The following is a 24,684-nucleotide window of genomic DNA, read 5'->3' on the forward strand; positions in this document are numbered from 1 at the left end:
TGGGAAAACCAGACAATCAACTGAAACTTCAGTAAAAGAAAAGTTTAGATGTTGGCTGGATTAAAAACAATCTGTAACAATAGTTTTCTTAAATACAGTCATTTAGAAGTCATAATGCAAGATTATATTGCCATCAGCAACACAAAATATCAAGGACTAAATGTAAGAAATGCCATACACCTGTAGGAAGCATAAAACTCTAATGAGGGATATAAGACTTGAATAAAGAAATACTATATTCAATACTCCATTCTTGCAGAACATCAAATTTGGAAAGTGCTAGTTATTCCTAAACACTGTACAAAGTCAATGCAGGTTAATAAAAATCCCAAAAGGACCTCCAAATTTTGGGGAAAACTTGGGAAAAATTTCTACCACTCACGTGAAAGAACAATCATTTGCGAGAAATATGATCAGTGAACACTGACCCAAAGTATTAAGGAGGGGCTCACAAGGTAAAACAACCCCAGTAGAAAGCTGTAAGAATTAAAACAGTGTGGTATGGATACAAGACAAAACAATGAACAGTCCCAGGAATACTGAGGATCAGCATATGACAAATCTGACATCTGAAATCAGCACAGAAAAGTTCGATGTTTTAATAAGTAGTGTTGGGACAACTGAGTAATTTATAAGGGGAAAATAGATGATGAGTTGAATTGTGCGTCCTAAAAAGATATGTTAAGTCATAACCCTTCATAATTATGATTGTGATCTTATGTGGAAATAACCTATTTGCAGATCTAATCAAATTAAAATGAGGTTTTACTGGGTTAGAGTGGGCCGTAATCCAAGGGTTAGTGTTTTTATAAAGAGAGACTTGGACACAGAGACACATAGGGAAGAATGTGACAAGAGAGGCAGAGATTAGAACAATGCATCTACAAGTCAAGGAACACCAAGTGTTGCCAGCAACCCCCAGAAGCTGGTAAGAGGCAAGAAAGGACCTTTCCAGGGAGCTGTCAGACAGAACTTGGCCCAGTCTCTGAAATGTGAGGGAATAAACTTCTGTTGTCTTAAGCCACCCAAGTTTGTGGTAATTATTATGGCAGCCCTAGAAACCAAGATAATAAAGCTGAATCCCTATCTCATGCCTTATATGAAAAAAAAAAAGAAACTAGACGGATAAAAGAATTAAAAGTAGAAATGAAACAATGACTCCCAAATAGTAGAAGAGAACATGGGTGAAAATTTTTATCTTCTTGGGAAAGGGAGTTTTCTTAAGAATGAAAGGAAAAATGAATTTGACTTTGTAAACGTTTTAAACATCTACGTAGTAAGACTTGGGTGAAAGGCAAGAAATTATAAATGTGTAACTCATGGCAGACAAAGGATACAGTCAATAAAAAAGATGTACACAGTCCAGAAAGAAATGGACAAAGGACAACTTTAGTCATCACAGAAGTATAAACATCTAATATATAAAATATGCCCAACTTTACTAATTATGAAAGAAATGCAAATGAAGACATTAAATTATTTTTTCTATAAAGACTGCGAGAAATGAAAAAGATTGTTATCAGAATTAGCTAGGGTAAAAAGAACAGGTACTCTGTTTACATTTGGTGGTAATACCTATTACCTTCCTTATGAAGAGTGGTAACTATCACCTTATCCTTGGCTATATCCATTATTTTCATATTTTTGCTTTTTCCCATTCTCATGTCTACATTTTTCATTTGCCTTAAAAATTTACTTTTTATAATTTTCCTACAATACAGATTAGATTCTGTAAAGGATATGGATTTTTATGGGATGTTATGTGTACTCCTATATCAGTTTAAAAAGCAATTCATAAGACACTGTCCCCCAAATGAGTATACTAGTACCTTTTTCCCAGTAATAAACCAGCAACGCGTTTCCATTTGCACTTTTAAATGAGGAGAAATATTTTTTCCATGGCTTAATTTACTCACGTAATTTGTATTTAACATTTTTTTTTAGTCAGTTAATTCACTTTTGAGTCTTAAAATTCCTATCCTCTTAGTAATTCCCAAGAACTTTTCTGTGGTATATAAACGCTTGGTTTGCCTCTGGTTGGGGATTCTCTCTTCACGCCACATGCTACTTAGCTCTTCCTCACCCACTCCTGTGGTTTTGACCACCATCTTTATGCTAGAGACTCCCCACGCTACACCCGCTACAGCTAAATCTCTGCTTCTCCCCCCAAACAGCTTGGGACACACAGCTTGTGTGTTCTGCACACTGATTGCTAAATATTAAGATACAGATATAAAAGGACCACTTTTAAAGACTAGGCTATTTTTAGGACTATTTTAATGATCAGAGATGAATAATTAGAAAATGATTCTGTAACATTAATGGATGGAAACAAGCAAATGAATAAAAAATATTCTAGTTAACCCTGAATAAATGAATACCAAAATGAACTTTGAAGTTACTTTATTATAAAAAAATCCTTAAATGCAATGTTCCATAAAAAATATATACATGTTTTTATTTACACACTCTATTAACACTCTTGATTTCAATTCAATTTTAAGGACAATTTTGAAAAGCATTCATGTTTTTTCTGAAAGTATTAGGAAAGACTATATACATAAACTTCCAAAAACAGGTACCATGCTGAGGCACAGAAAGGAAAAAATCCATTTTATCTCTTGAAGTGGTTACAAAAGACCCTGGGCGTTAACACCTACCATTATAGGAAGCAGGGTTATTAGAGACCGTTCACTGTTACTGTTCACAAATCTAGATGGAAAGGTTCACATGTGACAGTGGTTTTTGTTTTTTATTAAAGACTCTGCAGTTTTCTGACCAAAAGTGACAGTGTCAAACAGGCTCTTTACACTTTTATCTAAACCATGACACTCCATTTGATTAATATCAAGAAGACACAATTTCTGAAATCATGATATTTTCATGAAATCAAAGCAGAAAAACTGTTCAGGAAAAGCAGATCCTTCCAAGTTGGTGACCTTGGTTGATCTTATGAAAACTCTCTGGAATCTGCTGTAGGTCTATAACCAATCAAGGACTCTTTACCACCTTCATCTACAAGCAGATCCACTAACACATGGGGTTTGTCATAACCAAAGGAGGTGATGGTGTTTCTCGGCGTTATGGACTCTCGTCCTTCTGTCTTTATTTCAGTTTTATTACTTGGGGGAAATTCTGAGTCAGAGCAGTTGCCTGATACCACAAGGCCACTATCAGAACCATTTCTGGAGTGATACACATTTAAAGTGATGCTGCAGGTTTCAGACTGGTTACTGCTTGCATGGATAGAATTTTCTCCCTTTACTGGGGTCAAAGAGCTACCAGGGGCCAAGTCAGAAATATTTTCTTCAGTCATCACCACTTCTGTTCCACTAGAAAGGTCTTCTCCATGCTCTGCTTTTCCTGGACTGTCCTCAGTATGCACGCTTGAAATTGTCCCTGGAGAGAGCTGCTCATTTTCTATGGCAATTGGTTGGTAGGTGATGGGCGATATATGTTTTGATTCAGATTTTGTCTCTGAAGAGGCACTTTTTACCACAGACAGCTAGGGGAAGAGAAATCAGTGATTAAAAATAATAAATTATTAAACTTAAGTGCTCATCCTCAAAAGAAAAATGATCTAATGGTAATGGTTAACTAAATATACAACTGAATGGCATATTCAGGATAACAGTGTAATAGAATCCGATAGTCGCCTTTTCTTTCTTTTTAATGGAAATATATTAAGATCAAAAACAATATTTTAGAATTTTTAGAAAGTCACTCTCTCACCAACGTATGTTGCTTTTTGTGTACTACCTTCGACACGTATGCATGTTACATTTGTAATGGGAGTACGGCTACTTATTTTATGTAGTATTTCATCATTTGTCTTCATAATTCTAATCTTCGTGGGCTCAGTAATTTTACACTGATGGTTAAATAATTTCTCTAATACTAAGTATTAAGGTGTTCCAATTTTCACCATTTATAGAACATGAAGTGAATATTTCTATACATCTTTTTATTTATGAAATTATCTTTTAAGAATTAATTCTTAAGAGAGGAATTACTAAATCTAAGAGTGTGGCATGTTTAGGGTGCTACTACTCTGTACACCCACTGTGTGCTTACCCTCCCCTCAGGGCTATAATTGCTTCTTGCCAGCATATACCAGTTTTATTACAAGGTACTAATGGATACTCAGGTTTATTTTTCCTTCTCTAGCGGGTGTAAAATAGCACACTGCAAGGTTGGTTTGTGCTTAACTACTAGTGGTAAGAACATTACAATTCATAGGTGAATTGTCTACTAACTGTTGATAGTTCTTAACCCCTCTACTTAAAGATAATGTTTCCATAACACAATTAAATATGCCCTTTGCATATCACAGATATTTTGCTTGTCATATTTGATTTAAATAGTTATCATTCTGATACTTTTAAATGTTCTTTTCATCAGACAAAGACTTTTAAATGTTAGGCATTAAAATGTCACACTTCTCGTCTAGACTCACTGTTGCGTCATCTTTCCTTCTACCCTCTAACCACCATGAAGAGTTTCTGTATTTACAGATTTTCAAAAAGCCACGCTTTCCTGACACTGGCCTTAGCACACACTGTCCCTTAGTACCTGGGTAAACTCCTATCTGTCCCTCAAGACTGTTCAGGCATCACTGTCTCTGGAAAAGCCATGACTAACCCTACCCTGCAAAAGTAGAAGAAAAGAAGTCCTCACTGGCATGTACATAAACGTCTATCTTTGAACCTATCACACTGGACAACCACTGAATACTTATCTTTTTTCCCACTAGACTTTAAGCTCCTTAGCACTGTCTCACTGTGCCTTTGCCCCATGCATAAAAAAGCATAGTGCATAGTAAAAAATATGTGGCTTTGGATGTGTGGAAGACTGAGTTATTTATGATAGGTGACATGCTGCTGAACATCATTCTACTTTAAAAAACAAATTTTAAGAATTATCGAAAATTTCAAATTAACATTTTAGTGTACATTTGACCCTTGAGCAATACAAGGGTTAAGGGCACTGAGCGCCTCTGGAGTCAAAAAATCCACATATGACTTTTGACTCTCCAAAAACTTTACTAATAGCCTGCTGTTGGCCAGAAGCCTTACCGATAACATAAATGGTCAATTCACACATATTCTGCATATTATATTTATATCTACCTCTATTTTATACATTCATAACATACCTTTTTCTTAATTTTTTCAGTATTTCTCGACTATGTGGTTTGTCTGAGAGTTTTTTCAAATTCTCACAAATCTCAAAAAATTTCCAGCATATTCATTGAAAAAAATTCAAGTATAAGTGGACCCACACAGTTCAAATCTGTGCTGTTCAAGGGCCAACTGTATACAATTAAAGAAAAAATATTTAAATATATTACCAAGGATTTGGGTAACATGATGTTTTCTCTCTTAAATGGATTCATCTTCTTAACGAGACAACATACAACTACCAGGGCAAGTACTAGAAAGAGTAGTAAAGCAGCAACAATCGGAATCCAAACAGGATCTAAGAAAAGGGAAAAACCACAAATTAGAATTACAATGGAACACTGCTATATCCATCAAATAGTTATAAAGTCTTAGTGCTATTCTTTAACAGATTTACATATCAGGTAATTAATACATACGGTCACAGTTTTAAAGAACACTGACACAGAAGTCAGGAGAGATGAGTAAAAAATTACGTACCTGTCCTAGATATCAACATGATTCTTCCCAGCTTTGAGATTCTAAACTTTCTGCGACTACACTGTCATGATATGATGTGGCTAAAATAACTTTTTCATAACCATTTCCTTACAGCCCCAAATACAGAGTGTTTCTAGAGTTACGCTTTTCTCTCAGTTGAAGAGGCAAAAGAAAAAAATTTTAAATATATCTCTTTAGAAATAAATTCTGGCAATGTCTCTAACTCTTAAAATAATGTCGTCCCACCCTTCTGAATTCTTAAATTGTTATTTATTTAAAGATTACAAAAACTTATAAAAATACACAGGTGTGTACACACACACACACACACACACACACACACACACACACACACACAGAGGAAAGCTGAACAGGAATAAAGTCCCCCAAATGAAAACCAGATACAACGAATAATATAAAATTGGGAAGATCTGTTTCAGAGCACAAACATCTATAATCACGGTTGTATATTTTTCTCTAATGCTGCTTTTTATTTTCACAGCACAATCTTCAATATTTTTTTTTCCATAGTCCTCTCTTCCAAATTAACAGTACTCGGGACTTCCCTGGCGGTCCAGTGGTTAAGACTCCACACTTCCACTGCAGAGGGGTAAGGCACGGGTTCGATCCCTGGTCGGGGAACTAAGATCCCATATGCCGTGTGGTATGGCCAAAAAAAACAAAAAACAAACAAACAAATCCAAAAACAAACAAACAAACAAAACAAACAAATTAACAGTACTCTACATATTGTGGTGGTGTTTGCCCTCCTTCATAGCATCTTATTACCTTTAATTTCTATTCTAATAATGACTCTGGAAGTTACTCAAATAAATGCCTCTATGACACCTGTTACAGGAGGTGAAAAAAATTACTACAATAGGAAAAGATAACATAACCCCATAAGAAACACTGGCACGTTGCTTAGAAGCACTGAGCAGGCAGGTAGGGAATGCTGCTTATGAGCCACGATGGTGCCATCATGTGGACACAATATCAACCCAGTTTGTAACTCAGGATTTTTTTTTTTAATAAATCTAGGGCATTTGCATTATTTCAAATTTTACGCATTAATTAGGATTTTCTTACTCCAAATAGTATAACACAAACTGGTATTAAATATACTGCATTATTTTAAGTCACCTATTTGAAACCCTCATATAATGGCCTAAAAGTTTTTAGTATTAATTTTAGGTGTTTGGTCTGATTCTTCAGCCTAGATTTCCATTCTTCAAAAAGAAATTTGTACTGTGTTATTTTTTGTACACTTTTTTAACCTAGAAAATATGTTCTAAAAACATCTGAACAATCAAAACAATTATATATACACCCAAAGACAATCACCAAAGCATGATTTATCAGCGAAAAATCTACAAGTAATCAAAAGTCCAAAAATTGAGGAACATTAAATAAATATGATCTTCATAATAAAATGTTCTAGAGATATTAAAAATAATATTAATAAAGTATGTAAAATAACATGGAAAAATATTTATAGCATATGCTTAGGGCAGTATACAAAGTTACATATACTACATAATATGATCAAGGCTACATAGCAAAAGAAAAAACAGGATGGAAAAAAACCACCAAACTGTGAGTAACTGAGTGTTTGTAACTTAGAACTACAGATAATTTTGTTTCCTTATAAATTATCTATAAGGAACATTTAAATTTTGTACCATGAAAAAAAAGTCTAAATTTTTGTTAGGTACCTGCCAAATGAGAATGCCAGTTCTGAAGTTCTATCATATGTATCCCCCTCACACACACAGGAAATAATAAAATAAAAATAATGATTTTAAAATGTGTTATAAAATTGACGTACAATCCATCATTTAAACCAATCTATATTTATTTTTGGATGTTAATTTCCAATGCTTGTCCAGTTCACATATCACACAATTTTAGTCAATGAACATTGCGGCTTTTAGTTTTTAAACTTACTGTCCCCATAAAGAACATTTTAATGGATATATAACATCTTGTTATATTGGAGTAATAAACTAACTTATATCATTATGCATGATCCTGAAATACAGACATTTATGCACATGGCTTTATGTTTTTGTTATATTTTTTCTTTCCTGGGTCAAAAGGTCATCATGTGGCTTTCTAAATTGGTTGCTTTGTATCTCTTAATGCCTGAAAAATGGCCTTATTTTTAATTTTGAACTTCTCTGAAGAATGGAACTACTGAGTATTTTTTAAAAGAGCAGAGGTTTATTGAAATTACAAATTGCCTGTTTTTACATTACCCTATTTTAGTGATCACTCACTACATTTAGGAAAAAATGGCAAGAACTTACCTTCTGCGCTGTTATTATCAGAAACGGTAATACAAAGTTCTTCTGACTTCTCAGTTGTAACAGCCCACGTTTCTGAGACTCCTTCTGCTGAAACGCAGTACTCAGAATTCAGCGAGGACACAGGAATACTTAAGAAGCACTGAGTCTCATTACAATCATCTTCTTTCTTTATGTACATTTTATTTGTGGTCTGGAAAGAGGAAAAAAAACAATGAAAATGCATGACTCCTTTTAATTTGAAAAGAAAAAATCATTCAATATGATGAATGTTGGGACCATGTCTGAAAATAGTGTTGATATCAAACAATAAGTCAATTTGTTACTTCAACATGGCATGGTGCTATATATCCATTAAAATGTTCTTTATAGAGATAATAAATTTAAAAATTAAAATAGAGATTATGAATTTAAAACTCAAATAGCAGTAACGTTCACTCTTAGTTGTCAAACCAACAAATGTTCATTAGTCCTATTCCTCCAGTGCTAGAAACTTAGCTGGTGAGAGAGAAAAGCATCTATCTCATGGTAAGAATAACACAGGTATTATGCAAAGGCTGTAGGATCTCTTGGCAGTGATACACAGAAGGGACTGAAGCAATCTCTGGGAGTTGATCATTCATTCAACCAGCCACACTGCATGGATCACTGTGCTAGGGCCTGAGAACACAAAGGTAGGGCAGTGGTGCCTGACCTCAAATAACTTATGATAGAGTGTGGAAGAGAGATAAGAAAGAAATGTAAGAGAGTAACAAGTACTCCAAGGGGACCACTCTATGGAACAAGGAACAACCAGACCACAGAAGAGGAAACAGTCCACCTTGTCAGAAAAGATTTCGAAGGAGAGATGATATGCCAGCTGAATACTGAAGAATGGGTAGAAATTTTCCAAAGTAGAAAAGGCGGAGAAGGGCATTCTGTGAAAGAGCAGTGTACCTTCAGGCAACTAAGAACAGTAAGCAGTTCACCAAAGCACAAACGAAAATGAAGTTGGAAGGAACGGGGAGACAGGTAGCTGGAAATGATGCAAGAGGCCAAATCATGAAGGCCTTGCAGGCCATGCCATGGAAGAGGATTTAGATATTATTTTGTAGCTGATGGGGATTTGTTAAAGAGTTTTAAGCAGTGAAGTAATATGGTCAGATCTGCACTTTAGAAAGACAACTCAGCTAGCAACCAAAGTGATGTTTTAAAACCTAAATCAGATGTCATTTTTCTGCTTCAATCTTTCCAGAGGCACAATGTCTCACTGAGAATAAGAGTCCAATCCCTCCAAAGCCCTTAGAGAAGTGGCCCACAGTGAACTCTCTGACCTCATCTGCCCCCACGCTCTAGCCAGCCTTGCTGCTCCCTTCACATGCCTGGTGCTATTGCCAGGCTCTGCCTGACACACTCTTCCCACATACATCCACAGAGTTCACCTCCTAACCTCCTCCAGCCCTGGCTCCAGTTAACACTTCCCAGTGAGGCCTGGCCGGCCTGCTGAAAACCACTACTGCCCAGCGCTCTTCTCTGCTGTGTTGTTCTCCACAGTGCTTATCACTGGAGTTCTTTTGTCTGTACTGTTCACTGCTATCTCCTGGTGCCTAGAAGGCACCAGGCATGTGCTTAACAAATATTGTTAAATAAAGGAATGGCAGTGCTGCGGAGAATGGATGGAACAGAAAAAGTCTAGTCAAAGTGTGGTCTGCACACCAGTGCTAGAATGTAATCATATCACACAGTAGTACTGTTGGTGTTTTCTTTCAAAAACAAAGATTCCAATTAGAGCTTCATATTATTTCATATCACTACAAAACTACCAATGAGGAAGAAAAGATTAAAATTATCCTCATCTTACCAGTGGAGAAACGGAAAACACAGGTTGATATCCTAGATTAGGACCATGCTATTAAAAGAGGCAAAGAAAAACTTGAAATGTTTTCACATGGCCAGTGTTAAAGATTAACGCCAGTACTGATTCCCTTCAGCAGCATTCATATATTTCTTTTTTCTTAGTAAAACTTACGATCCATGAGTCTTGCCTGAATATTCATGAACATTCCACTTTCATTACACCACATATGGAAACAACTTATGCCAGCAACAGAAAAATTTCCATTTTGAAAAAGATGAAATAGAAACATACTTCACTTCCATTTATTCTCACAAACACATTGTACGTGAATGTATAACAAGTATTTTCATCATCGTATATGGCTTCTGGTTCGTTTTCATTTACAGTAATTAGAGGGTGAAATATATCAACAATGATTTGGTCTTCCTTCTTTGTGATAACCAGTTTAGGTGGTCCAATTCTCCCTGAGGGGACAAAAAAGAAGTAGAATTTGTACCAGCCTTGGAACGTCACAGTGTATTACATATCACTACCAAAACTCAACCAACCTACTCTTTTTGTTCTTGTTGTTCTAAAGCAGGACCACATTTAAATCATTCCACAGATACCTAGAAGATATTTTAACTGTCCTTAGTGAATCTTGGTAAAAAGCCTTGACATAGTAGAAGCTCTATGAAGTTAGTTTTCCTTTATCTTTGCTTCTGTAGATTAAAAAAACATTAAACAGAAAACAGAAAATGTTCTCTAAAAATCGTTTCAGAAAAGGCACTTTAGTTATCTTTGAATCCTCACTGAAACTCTTTGTATTTCCAATGCCTATGGATATCTGGAATGAGGCTCTATAAAAGTTTGCTAAATACATTCAATTTTTATTGTGAAAATCAGAACTAGATATTCACTGATTCCACAAATATTTACTATATGTCTTTGACGTCTGGAACCTTGTAGGTGAACCATTTATCTATTCTTCACGTATTTATTGCACACCTACTGTGCGCCAGGCAGGTCCGTCTTTACTCACCAATGTATCCTCAGGAACTAGCATACTTTCTGGCACATAGTATGCCCTTGAAAAATCTGTGTGGGAAAAGTCTGACATACAGATGGTATAATTGTCAGGTGACAAAAGCATGGATTCTGGGGAATAAAACTACTTCAAGGGCAAGTAGAGGAGGGGCCTGTAGAAGAGAAAAAGTAGCCATGATCCAAAAAGAAGGAGCAGAACCAAGGTGGGGGCTGAAGCTGAACTAGGATGAAGGCGATTATGGAACTCTAAAATTTTTAATGTATTAAATTGGTATTAAAATTCCCAAAGGCCTTGAGGAGTTAAGGTAGAGGGGAAGATGGAGAGCAGCTCTCACAGTCCTAGTGAACGCAACTAAGGGAGGAGTGACAGAGGACAGAGAGAGGAAGGGGTGCAGAGTCCAGACCCACACTTGCATGGGGTGGAAGTGTCACAGCTTAGAAGGGGTAAAGTGAGGGGAGCCTCTTAACCCTATTTTGTGGGGCTTGGGAGAAGAGAAGACAGGAACTCCCTAAACTCTTCCAAATGTTTCTGGGGCATTCTGATAATTTTTGGCAACTGCTTATAAAAGCAAATACATACAGAAGACATGCATAAGATTAAAATTTAGGCATGTATTCCACTCACCTTCTTTGCATAAAATAAATTCTCTTGACTGTGCATAGACTGATTCCTCTTGTCCAAGCCTAGCTTTAACTCTAGCCCAGAGAGGACTTGATGGATCATCAATTATGGAAAAGATATTACAAGAATGATGGGAGGTATTGCAGGCATCAATCCATTGCCCGTCCCTAAAATGAAGAAAAAGAAACACAAAGGTAATTTTTATTGTTAATACATAAACTTGAACCATCTCTGTCTGTGCTTTGCTTTTCATTCATAGCATGGAGCTGGTAGAAAGAGTTGAGTAAGAATAGGATGGAGAAGCTAGACAAAGTAGGAAACCTTTACTCTTTGGTTAGAAGGTCTATAGTAAATTCATTTACAATAAAGAGGCTCAATTCAAAATAAGACCTGTACAAACCACATTCCACATGTAATTTTTAAAAATCTGTTCTTTAAACAAATCGATTGCATTGAGTCATTACTTAATTACAGAATCCAACATATTACAATCACTCCTAACACTTGTCAACAAATTTTTTAAAATTTTTCTTTCTATTCAACAGTACATACACTATAGGAAGTAAGAGGACTTCACTGTTTTTAATACAGAACTGTCAACTTTATTTGTCATGCCTTAAAATGTCAGAAGTTAGTGATACTCCTGTACTTCAATTCTGACAGGAAGAAGAACTAAATGGCAGGAAGTATTCTGAAAAGAACTAATTTGCATCCTTAATTTGCATTACTTCTGGAAGTCTATAAGCCATTCAGGAAGTTGTGCCACATGGGAAGGAACAATGATGGAAGGAAACAGTCATGAAACGTGCAAGGACCTAGGCAAAAACAGAATGAAAAAGATAAAAGAGTGACACTCACCTATAGGTCATCACCTGTACGGTAAACACAGGGCTCCATGGCATAATTGGGTAATCCCAAAATAGAACAGTATTCAAGTTATAGGCCTCAATTGTAAGATTGGTTGGTGTTGGCACTGTAAAATGGATGGATGTCAGAAACTAACATTAACATTAGAAAACCTCAATATAAGAAGCCAAATTAGCCAAATATGTACTTGAAGAAAAGAATTCACCGGAATAGATAATAAATTTATTTAAATTAAGGTATTTCTAAAAATTAATTTTATTAAAAAATGTATAGAAGTGTTTGAATTCATTTTAAATTACTGAAACAACATTGTAATGCAAGGGGAACACAAATATAGTATGAGCAATAAATTCCTAGAATGTTTGAGGAGTTTTTATAAATAACTGCACTGCCTGTTGCAATAATAATCCTCAACTCATTTAATCACTAGAATTTTCTATATTTGATACCACAGACTGTATTCAATGTCTAGAGAAGAACTGGCTACAAGAGGGATGGTCAATTTCACTCTAAAATACTACCTGGGCTCTCAACCCTCCACCCAGGACTATTACACACTTTTACTACCTTTTCTCTAGCACAGGAATAGATGCCTAACGATTGCCTGACAGAGCCATCAAGCATTCCAGTTTCATCAACATTTTGCTCTCTGAGGTGTGCAGGGCTTTTTTCAAAACATACCCTGTATTTCTTCCTGCTTTTGCTCTTCTAAACCAATTAAGAAAATGTTTGTTGAGAAGACATGAAAGTGTCACACAAGAGAAGAGGCAGAAGTCATTTTACCATCTTATAATCAAACACTACCATGACCATAATCTAGTTACTAAAAGCAGCTATTTTTTTCCCCTGCTCAGTGTAAAAGGTTATTGTCCAGCACCCCTTAAAAAATTGAACACACACACATCTCCTCCCTTCCTCTCTCTCTCCCTCTTTCTTTCCCTCCTTTCCTTCCCTTCTTCACGAATGAACATGAAGGTATAGACAGAGTTCGCAATATGACCTGGAATTTAAGCTTACTCAATCCGATCTATCTGAAAAACGCCACTAAACATGATGTGCTTATACAAATAAAATGAATAAATGAATAGCAATGTGGTCAGGTACAGTGGCTTCCAAACATAACTTATCATCCTAAAAAATTCAAAGAGAGCCAAAAGTTTATACTTTTTTAAAGTATCCCGGATGATAATGATGATCACTTATGTTTACACTTAGTAGACTGCTCTAATAAGAAAAATATTCCCTGGGTTGGCTATTCAGAAATCTGGGTTCCTTCCTTGCACTATACTACTAAAGAGTTACTTCAGAATTCCTCACCTGTCAAGTGAGGTGTTAATTTCACACACATAGGCTATTTGCTTACTGTTGAAGAAAACACCTACTATATTTTTCCCAAAGTAAAAATTCCAATATTTGAACCCGAACTGGTACATTGTCTTAATTTACAACTATTAAGCGCCTGTATTATCGTTTCAAAGCAGAACATGGATCAAGAGTTATATGGACTAAAGGACAATTAGATTCTACTGCCATTTTTTTCCTTTTTTCTGATTCTTTTTTCCTTTATATCAGTGGTTTTCCACAAGGGGTGATTTTGTCCCCCATGGACATCTGGCACTGTTGGAGACATTTTTGGCTCTCCTAACTGGGTGTTAGTGGTTGGGTGCTACTGGCATCTAAAGGATAGAGACTAGGGATGCTGCTGATATCCGATAATGCACAGGATAGCTTTCCACATTTTGGCAGTCCAAAATGCCACGAGTGCCAAACACTGAGAAACCCTGCTTTATTATAATTTTAGGAATCTTTTTTATTTAGGAGGAAAAACTAATTTAAAAACAGAATGCAATAAGAAATCATCTCACACCAGTCAGAATGGCCATCACCAAAAAATCTACAAACAATAAATGCTGGAGAGGGTGTGGAGAAAGGGGAAGCTTCTTGCACTGTTGGTGGGAATGTAAATGGGTGCAGCCACTGTGGAGGACAGTAAGAAGATTCCTCAAAAAACTAAAAATAGAGCTACCATATGACCCAACAATTCCACTCCTCAGTATATATCTGAAGAAAATGAAAACACTAACTTGAAAAGATACATGCACCCCAATGTTCATAGCATCATTATTTACAATAACCAAGATATGGAAGTAACTCATGTGCCCATCAGTGGATAAAATGGATAAAGAAGATATGGTGTATATATACACAATGGAATACTACTCAGTCATAAAAAGAACGAATGAAATCTTGCCATTTGCAACAACATGGATGGACCTAGACGGTATTATACTTAGTGAAATGAGTCAGAGAAAGACAAATACTGTATGTTATCACTTATATGTGCAATCTAAAAACAAATGGCAGACTATAACAAAACAGAAACAGGCTCGTAGATATAGAGAACAAACCAGTGATTACCAGCGGGGGTGGGGGGGGAGGGGCAAGATAGGAGTAGGGGATTAAGAGGCATAAACTATGTCTAAAATAAGTAAGCTACAAGAATATACTGTACAACACAAGGAAGATAGCCAATATTCTATAATAACTTTAAATGGAGTATAATCTATAAAAATACTGAATCACTATGTTATACACTTGACGCTAATATATTGTAAATTATACTTCAATAAAATAAATAAATAAATAGATAAATAAAACAGAATTTTTTTGATAAACCAGTACATTTTATGTTTCCCGCTCAGCGAATAGCTTTGGTTACTGTTGAAATGTCTAACTTCCGTATGACTCACCAAAGCAGCAAAACAATTTGTGCCTAAAGGTTGAGATTATGAAGTTGGAAGGATGTCTCAGATTCAAGTACTCAGTAAGTACAACATGCCCTTTGATCTGCAGCCAGTGATCAGATATCTACCATTTTTCTACTTACTCTTTCTTTCTGGAATACTGTTGATGGCTGCTGGTACTTATCATCTTTGGTTCTCTAAGCAATTTCCTTGCAGGTGAGTCAGGAAGCACTGGTCTTGCCAGATTTAGCCCTGGTTTTGGTGGAGTTCCCATCGCCATGCACAGCAGGGTAGACTAAGGCCGCCTTAACAGGGTTCCTTTTTCTATGGTGTGTTCACACCTCAACTTCAGAAACAACCATCTCAAACAGCTTACATTCTATGGTTGAGGAGGAAATTAAGGCACCCCTCTCCAGGTTCAATTCAACATTGATACCAAATAATAATCACACATACAAATATAATTTTGCAACTAGATAAGAAAGAGAGGTACCTGATGTTAAGCAAACTCATAATGAATCAGAACTTCCCTCAGAAGCCATTTCTTAATTTTAGCATCTTTTGCTTCTCTCATGGCTGAGAATTTACAAACCATCAGGTCCTGGTTTCTTTTTGTTTAACAGTCCTTCCCTTGATTACTCTCTCTAATCTTATATTTTACAAGAAACAAGAAGAAACCACATGGCACCTGCAATCTGCTTGGAAACCTCCTTCACTAGGCCACTGGGCTCACCAGGTACATTTCCTACTTTCCCTGCTACTGAAGGTGATGGTGTTGCTAAGCTTCCTGCCACTGTGTAACAAGGATCCTCTTTCTCATTTCCAGTGAAGTTCTTCACTTCCTTTTAAGCCCCCTTTAAAAAAATTATTCCCAATGGGAATGACATTTTAACTGTATGTACTCAATCTGAGATTAATTTCTGCATTTGAGGAAAAGGCATATAGAAATCAATCTGTATTCTAGAATATCAAATAAAGTGCATTTAAATTTAAGAGGTTACTGAATTATACATTATAAAATACAAACAGCAATAGACTTGTGCTACATTAGATTAGTTTTTCGTGTGAGTCAGGTGATATTTCCCATAATTTAAGTAAAAGCTTGACATGGTTAGACTAGGATAAGGACTTAAACCATAGCTTCCAAAGCAATCAAGACAGGTGGTAGGAGAAGAGGTTTCAACGGAACTAGCAAACAGAAATTACTACTAGATTATAGGAGAAACTTTTGAATATTGACACCAAAGGATGTAACCTGTGGTTTTAACGCTACCAGAAGAGAAACCGTGCGGTTATTAGACATCTGCCTTTGTCATCTTTGCTAAAATCTCACGATAAATTGACATGAGTAACTCGTTTTCTTAAGTTTCAGAATTTTATAACCTAAAGTTTACATGGCTACATATTCAGATAAATAATTGAGGCTTACAGCAAACTTCTATTCATAAAAAATTTACCCTATGTCAATAAAAATATATGTAGAAATAGAGTGTGGAGTTAAAGGAAAGATTCTACTAGAGTATTTCATGAAGTAGAATAATCTTGCAGATTTCCCTATCTCTTAAGAATGCCGACAGCTTTCTGTAACACATGTTGTTTTTGGAAATGGGTTCAGAGTTATTGGGAGCATTATATCTGCATCCTATCCAGAGGGAACTTCAGCTCTTTTAAGATCTGCTTCCCAGAACTCCTCTAGGGACTAGCGGCTGAGGATTAAACAAAACCGAACAAAGGAGAGAAGAATCACTTTTCATAACATTCTAAGCACAATGCAGACAAAAAGGAGAGTTCTGGTTACAACTAACTGTTTCCTGGTGATAAATATGAAAAAAGACCAAGGTAGAGAACAGAAAAGACATATGAAGGGCAGCAAGTGGTGAAGCAGTGCCGCTAGATGCGGCAGTGGAGATGTCACGGAAGCCCCCGAACCAGCAGCCAGAACAGCTCTGTAATAATTACTGGGGAAGGCAGCAGAAGGGGAAGCAAACAGCTACAGACATCTCCAGGTTTCCTCTGCATGGACGGTGACAGAAGCATGGGCTGCCTCCTGTGCTCCATCCCATAACCATCAAAAGTATCTGTGCCTCTACTGCAAGAGGCACAGCCTCAGTAGTTCACCGATTTTTACATAATAGCATTCGAAGACTAAATAAAAGATGCGTGCATCTAAGGCCAAACAGAGCTCTGTACTCTGTAGACACCATGTGACTATGTGCTCACCAACCTCTCTATGGGAAGGACAAACTGAGAAGCATGAAGAAGTAAGGATACACGGGCCAGTAATTAAACCGTTTTGGAGGATTCTAGGTCATCTGACACTACAACTCAAAAACAAACACTCTAAATTAAAGCATCCAGACCCTTTACTGAATGAGCAACTCTCAGAGAAAAGAGCTAACAACTTCCTCGTGTTAAAGATGAGGAGCCATGGACGTTTTCACAAAGGTCTCTTCTTACACTGCAAAATGAGAAATGGCATGAGAAATCCAGGCAGAAAAAGTGAAAAACATCAAATCCGGACTTTGGCATCTTTTTCAGATATATTTATGATTATGATCTATCTACTGAATGGTTTTATAGTGCTGATAAAATTACTTTTTCTTAATGCTTTCCAACTTTTTCTCTTAGCAAGTAGCAGCGTCCTCTAGATTTAAGATGAATAAAGACATTTAAGAATTCTTGCACATGGTGTTTCAAGCATTCATAGAAGTTTTAAAACTGAAACATATCAATATTTGGGGGCTTTGAAATGAATCATATCCATCACTTTGTGAAACTAATGGAAAAACGGTCCTTTTTCTACTTCCTTCTGCTATTTCCTTGTACCTTCAGAAAAAGAGTACCAGAACTAAGGATTCAAGCGAGGACATCTAAAATATTTCAGGACCATTTCACCTTCCATATGATAGCTCCTTAGCCGGGTCAAGACCCCTAGTATCCCTGCAGTCTTCTCTTCCTCCTGTCTGTCTTCACGTTTTACCATTCACTCTCTCTTTCTTAAATGTGGGCCCAGAAGTAATGCACCTGATGTGAATGAAATACTTTTCCTCGTTTTTTTTTTTTAAAGAGATGGGCATATCAAAGAGTGGCTTACGCTGAACCCGTAATTAACTAAAATCCCCTCAGATCTTTCACTCAAATCACCAAGTTAGGGCTCATCCAAAATACTTCTCCCCAGCCACTTTCCTGATCTGAAATGCAGGGTTCTATTATTGTTCCTGTTTATTCAATTTCATCTAGTTGGGTTGCTTGGCATGCCAATAAATTCTAATTGAACCAGATCCACCCAGTCCCTGAGAGAAGTCATTTCTCAAGACTAATTCCCTTTTGGATTAATTCATTCTAAGTTGAGAAATAGTTTAGGAACTGAAAAAACTAAAGAGGCCTTTTCAGTCTATGAAGAACAGGAAATAGGTGGAAGGAGTCAGCCGCTGAGCTTACTTTACATTTTTCATATTGATCTGGATGAGTTTTTTTTTTTTTTTTTTTTTGCGGTACGCGGGCCTCTCACTGTTGTGGCCTCTCCCGTTGCGGAGCACAGGCTCCGGACGCGCAGGCTCAGTGGCCACGGCTCACGGGCCTAGCCGCTCCGCGGCATGTGGAATCTTCCCAGACCGGGGCACGAACCCGTGTCCCCTGCATCGGCAGGCGGACTCTCAACCACTGCGCCACCAGGGAAGCCCTGGATGAGTTTTTTAAAAAGCTGACACAATTTCTCATTCATAACTAAATCAATTTAATATTTAAAAATATATTTGTGAAAATAATGATGCACATAATTGAATGATAGTCACCAACATATATTAGACATTTACTACATGACAAGCTACGAGCTCAACTTTGTTACGCATTATCTCAGTTAAGCACCAAAACCATCCTAGGAGGGAGGTAATATTTATCAAAAAGAGAAAAAAGGCTTAGAGAAGCTACTTAAAGACTTGACAATGTGTAAAGTTTTGTTGTTTTTAATTAACAAAAGCTGCTTAAGCATCATTTCTATGGTAGTTTAATAAAAGATGGGGAAAATAAGCTCCATATATAAATAGGAACTGGAGATAACTGTCTTCTGATGACATCACAAGCATTTGCTTCGAGTAATTTTGCCTGATTTATCATACCATCACAATCACATGACGGCACTGCAAAATCTGAACAATGTATTGAATTAAATTATTTATTTAGAATGGACATGATTGAAATGGATATCTGTTGAATAGTATTGGGATAATCTAAAATACACTCCCTTAATAAGAAAATTACAAGTAAACTCATTCCTTCTTGTCAGGAACTCTCTTAATTCTGGTACGTCTTTCATTCTGATTCTTTGTCCAATTAAAATGGAACCATAAATCATCCATTTAGCTTATACAAAAATTGCGCTATTGCTGTCAAATTGTATAAGACAGCTCTTTAAAGGGGTTTTTTTCTCTTCAATTCTTTAGGGTTTCTTTTATATAGAAGCAAAAGGTGGATCTTTCAAAAATCCATACAAACCATGAATCAGAATAAAATGAAAAAACTATTATGAATACCCTCTTCAATAAATATAATTGAAATGCACTGATTTAAGTATTTTGAATCTCTGAAAAACATACAGATTCCAAAGAAAATAATGAAAAATTTCAACACACCCAGAGCATTACCTAAAGTTAGAGAATGAAGAGTTGATAAGCAAGTGGAGAAGGCGAGTTAAGAGCCCCATTGCTGTGCTAAACCAGTATGCTCTTCAGATAATACCCAGAGTGGAAGAACAAACTGGAAGAAAGTAGCTGACACCTGTGTTTATAAAATGCTGGAGTACAGAAGCCACAGAAGATCTTCCTGTGGGGGGAAGGCAGGCAATCCTACTCCCAGGGCCGGCTTCAAGGACATACGAATTGTGTAGTCACGAGGGGCCCCATGCTCAGGAGGGCTCTGTACTCAGAAGGAAGGGCCGTGCACTTGGTTTAATGCTCTGCCCTAGCCAGGAACTTCGGTCACCCTCTTCCTCTCTTCCCACATCCAGTGAATCACCAAGTTATGCTGAGTCTGTCTTCTAATTTCTTCTTCTCCATTTAAACTGCCTCCTCCCAGACTTAAGCAGCAGTCTCCTAAGTGACCTCCCTCCTTTGAGTCTACCGCCAAACTATTTTGTAAGATGAATGGTCTTTCTAAATGGCTTATCTGATCCTGCATGAAATCATTTATCTCCTTAAAATAACCCCATGGCTGTCCACTGACTTGAGCAAGGGAGAGCGAGCCTATTATTTTGTTGGCTCAGCACCTGTACTTCCTTCAGGAACATTATTGCTCTGCTTCTGGGAAGTCTCCTACTGCCACCACCTGTAACAATATCCTTCCCATGCAAGCTGGCGTCTGACCCAAGCTAGGCAAATCAGAGCCTTCTTCCAGGATCTTGTTATGGTGGAGGAAGCTGCAAGATGTCAAAACCCAAAAGCTGTCAACATCCATGATTCCTGCCAAATCGAGAAGACTGCCAACACTGAGTCAGTAGTAAGAAATGGAGGGTCTGGGCACTTTTGAGTTCCAGGTTCAACTTCCTGAGGCCCAGCTGGCATCTGTACCTTTCTGTTTAACTCTCACTTGGATTCTCTGAGCCAATAAATTCCTTTTTTTGTCTATGTGAGCCAAAGCTGTGTTTCTGTCCTTTGCTGTTACACATAAGGCACTTCATTAACTGGTTCCTACCTCTCCACATATCCTTTCTCCCCTTATATCCTCACACACTTACTGTACAATAAAATGCTTAAATTATTCCACTAGTTCAACCTGCTGTTTCACAGCCCTTCCTCTGCACACACAAGTCTCTCTGCACCTCCAGTTCCAACTCTGGGGTCATCTTCTTTGTGAAGTCTTTCCTGATTCCCCTGCTCAGAGGCAGATGCCCATATCCTGCTTTCCAGTAACCTATGTGTAAGTTCAATATCTTATCACAAAGGATTGCAACTGCCCTTGTGGATGACTAACGCCCTAGGTAATGGCAGAGTGCAGAGTCAAGAACTTGGACTCTGGAACCCAACTGCCAAGCTCCCCAGTGAATAGCAGCAACTTGGTTAGACCTCTCTGTGCCTCAGTTTCTCATCTGTATTTGGAGATACAACAGCACCTACTTTATAGGACTTCTGGGAAATGGTGTGATAAGAACTTAAAATAGTGCTTGATAACTGTTAGCTATAAAATCACGATCCTTGAAGGCAGAAACTAAATAACTCCCATTTTTGTATTCCCAACACCTGGCACAATTTCTTTTTCAAGGGATGACATTTGTTTGCCTGAGTTCTAAACGGCAAGCCAAAGGAGAGCTGGATATGAATGGAGCACATCTAACAAGTGTCACTGAGGAAGTCATAACACAGAGGTGCAGACCCAGAGTTTGCCAAGGGTAAAGGAGGCTGGGTCTCCCTGACCCCTTCCAGGCAGCTGCTACCTGCCTGCACAGAGGAGACACTCAAGACTGTCCGGTTTTCTGAAAATCTAGGTTTATCCCTTTTGCAGAAAAACTACTGATTTCACTGGAGCTCTTAATTATCATTATACCTAGCTTTAGAAAAAACATGTTCTCATCATGTTTCCTGGGAAACATCAAAAACCAGGCGGAGATAAACGAGGAACTAGGCTATGCGAAGAGACCTTACTGTCTGACAAATGGGCTCATGAGTGCACGCACTGGACCACTTCCAGACTTACACGTAAGACGCAGTTACTGCCTTTTCATAATTCTCAGCTGGCGAAAGAACTTCTAAGGATTCGGGGCCTACCTTACGAATATTTAAGTCATGAGCTGTGGCCACAGTGTACAACTGCTGACCAGGGAACTCACTTATTTAAAAATTAAAAGAACGTGTTTTGTTGTTTTGGTAACCACGGAAGGGGCCGGAGAAAGGGAAGGGAAGGCTGCAAACCGCGGAAACCCTGCGTCGCCTTCCCGGTGGCCGCCCCCTTAGGATCCGAAGCCACCGGGCATCAAGGACAAATGCGAGAGTCGAGGACAAATGCGGACGCGGCTCCTCAGCGCGGGGGAGGGTTCCTGGCCGGTGGGGTTCCCTCTCTCCCCTCCCGTCCCCACCCGGTCGCGGCGCTGCCGCGAGCGACAATACCTGAGGACAGCTTCTGATCCGCGGCGCCCATCTCAGCCCAGCTTCCGGCCTGCACGATAAGGACGAGGAGAAGGAAGAGAGCCATGCTGCTCCGGACCGACTCGGGTGCTGCCCAGAACTGCGGGAGGCCCCCGGCGCGGCCCTCGGGCCTAGGCTGGCGTCATTTCCTCCACCGCAGACCATCCCGCCAGCGGGAGGCGGAGCGTGGACGGGAAAGTGGGGCGCGGACAGCAAAGCCGCCACCAGGACTGGCAGGCCGGCCTGGACGGGAGGCGGGGCCAGAGTGGGGGAGGCGGGCCCGGGGCGCGGAGGCGGGGCCGGGGCGCGGAGTTAGGCCTGAGCGTGGTAGTTAGGACGCGCGGGGTGGCTGAGGTGCGTGGGGTGGCGGAGGTTACCGGGGAAGCGGGGCCTGGGAGGGGAGGAGGACTACAACGCGAAGGCCGCCTCTGTGGTAGCTCGGCGTTAGAGGCACGACAGTCTGGTCGCGACCTTGGCTCACAGGTTTGTGAGTAACTTGGGTCCAAAAGGTCATGTTCTTTAAGCTTTGCATGACCTTCCGTGATGCATCTTCCTCTTTTTGCAGTGTTCTGGACTTGCAGAACTTTGCCCTAGGCCACAACCCAGCACAATGCTTACTTTATATATAAGACTTCGGCATCAATGCGTCTGGGAACTTAGATTTTAGGGCAGAAAGAGCCCTTACATGCCTTCTCTAATCCCTGCATTTGTAGCTGAGGAAACCGAAGCTTCGCGGGTGAAATGGTTTGTGCAAACTTGCATAGCCCAAATAGAATTGGCTTGGCCATGAACTACTTTATTCTTGGAGGAAAAATAACTTGCATTACCTTTTCAGCAATTAAATATCAAATAGCGATTTATTAAGCAGCGTCTCATCATGATATCTTTCCTCTCTGACCACATCTCCTATTACTCTGCATCGTCTCACCTATTCTACTCGAGGTGCATTGGCCTCTGCCCTTACTAGAACACTCCAGGCTTGTGCTCAGGTGTGCACATGGCTAACTACTGAACCTACTTCAAGTCTCTGCTTATTATGGCCTTCTGCAAAAATTTGAAATTGCAGCCCACCTTCCCGTCCTCTTTACACTGCCCTACTGTTTATTTCGTGGCACTTACCTTCCCTCACACTCTATGATATGCGTATTGATTTTATTTTTCTCCCCCTTCTAGAATGTAAGCTTTGTAGGGCTGAAATCTTTGGCACTCATTTAGTATTTGTTGGATGAAAGAAGGCATGATTACACTAGCATTAAGTAAAAATTTTAGAGAAATACCTTATGAAGATGCTGTACAAACTAGAGGCTTTCTTTATATTAATTTATTTATATGAATAAATATTCGTTTATTTGTATGAATAAATATTAATTTTACTTATATGAATAAATCCCTTAGCTCAGTATTTCTGAAAATCAATGTGAACCACCTGGGTTCTTGTTAAAATGCAGTTTGGATTTAGTTGTTCTGATTCAGGTTGGGCCTTGAGGGTGCATTTGTAACAAAATACACAAAGAGTGCCAATGCCACTGGCTCTAAGGCCACACTTTGCATAGTAAGGCTTTAACTCAACTAGACTAAGTTTTGGGAAATATTTCGTTTCATGTATTTGTGATGTCCTCTGTCTTAGTCTGTTTGGGTTACTATAACAAAATACCACAAACTCAGTAGCTTATAGACAACGGAATTGTATTTCTCACAGTCTGGAGACTAGAAGTCCGAGATCAGAGAGCCAGCATGGTCGGGTGAGGGCTACTCTTCTGGCTAGCAAACTTCTAGTTATTTCCTGGCATGACAGAAGAAGGAAGGATCTCTTTTATAAAGCACTAATCCCATGCATGAGGGTTCCACCCTCGTGATTCAAGCACCTCCCAAAGGCCACACCACCTAATATCATCGCCTTTGGGAGTTAGAATTTCAACATATGAATTTTGGAGGCACACATTCAGATCATAGCACTCACTATATAAAAGTCACCTTCTAATCATTGCAAGGATACAAGGATAAGTAAGAAATGATCGTTGCTGTTTAGGAGTTTATGGAGCATAACATTCAAATCAATTGAATATAATATTCAGTTTAGTTCAGTAAATATCTTCGTAGCAGACATCACAGGTTGGGTTACCCACGAAGTAGACTCTTGGGGGAGATTGATGTGCAAGACATGCTCTTGTATGCTCTTGGGATCGATTCCTGTGAAAGGGAGGTGGAGGGAACAGGATTGAGCAGAAGATGATCTATAATGCCATCCTAACAAAGGCCTCAGCTGACCCCTTGGAGCCAGGATGGCCTTCTAGAGGTATCTTTGAATTGGCACGAGTGGCTTTACCTTCAACTCCCAGCATTGATTAGTCATTGGATACAAAACACCCAGAGAGGGGACATGATTTGGGGTTGCCTGTTTCTTTAAGTAAGGCATTCTCCAAAGAGTACTGGCAGCCTAGGGTGTCTGCCAGTAGCACTCCCAGCAGCAGGGCGAGGATGGAGCTAAATCTCCTAGTCCTGGGCAG

At 38.5% G+C, this 24,684-nt stretch overlaps 1 protein-coding gene across 1 annotated transcript; it reads right to left on the reverse strand.

The window, feature by feature from the left end:
- Nucleotides 1-2,402: 2,402 nt before the first annotated feature.
- Nucleotides 2,403-22,362, reverse strand: IFNGR1 (interferon gamma receptor 1). The gene is made up of 7 exons (XM_029223869.1): nt 22,160-22,362; nt 12,310-12,424; nt 11,455-11,618; nt 10,095-10,267; nt 7,970-8,159; nt 5,351-5,478; nt 2,403-3,505 (listed from the first exon to the last, which is right to left on the reverse strand). Exons 1-7 carry the CDS (start codon nt 22,242-22,244, stop codon nt 2,951-2,953), a joined length of 1,410 nt encoding a protein of 469 aa, XP_029079702.1. The 5' UTR covers nt 22,245-22,362; the 3' UTR covers nt 2,403-2,950.
- Nucleotides 22,363-24,684: the final 2,322 nt, after the last annotated feature.

Source organism: Monodon monoceros, unplaced genomic scaffold (assembly GCF_005190385.1).
Source record: "Monodon monoceros isolate NGI ecotype Baffin Bay Population unplaced genomic scaffold, NGI_Narwhal_1 Super_Scaffold_15, whole genome shotgun sequence".
NCBI lineage: Eukaryota > Metazoa > Chordata > Mammalia > Artiodactyla > Monodontidae > Monodon > Monodon monoceros.

Bases quoted from the DNA above. Each gene is read 5' to 3' on its own strand.
- IFNGR1 (XM_029223869.1), bottom strand. From the start codon at position 22,244: ATGGCTCTCTTCCTTCTCCTCGTCCTTATCGTGCAGGCCGGAAGCTGG. The intron at 10,268-11,454 runs GTGAGTGGAATA...TTGTCCCCTCAG, and splicing joins ATTTATTTTATGCAAAGAAG to GGAGAATTGGACCACCTAAA. The intron at 8,160-10,094 runs GTATGTTTCTAT...TCCTCTTTCCAG, and splicing joins TGAGAATAAATGGAAGTGAA to ACCACAAATAAAATGTACAT.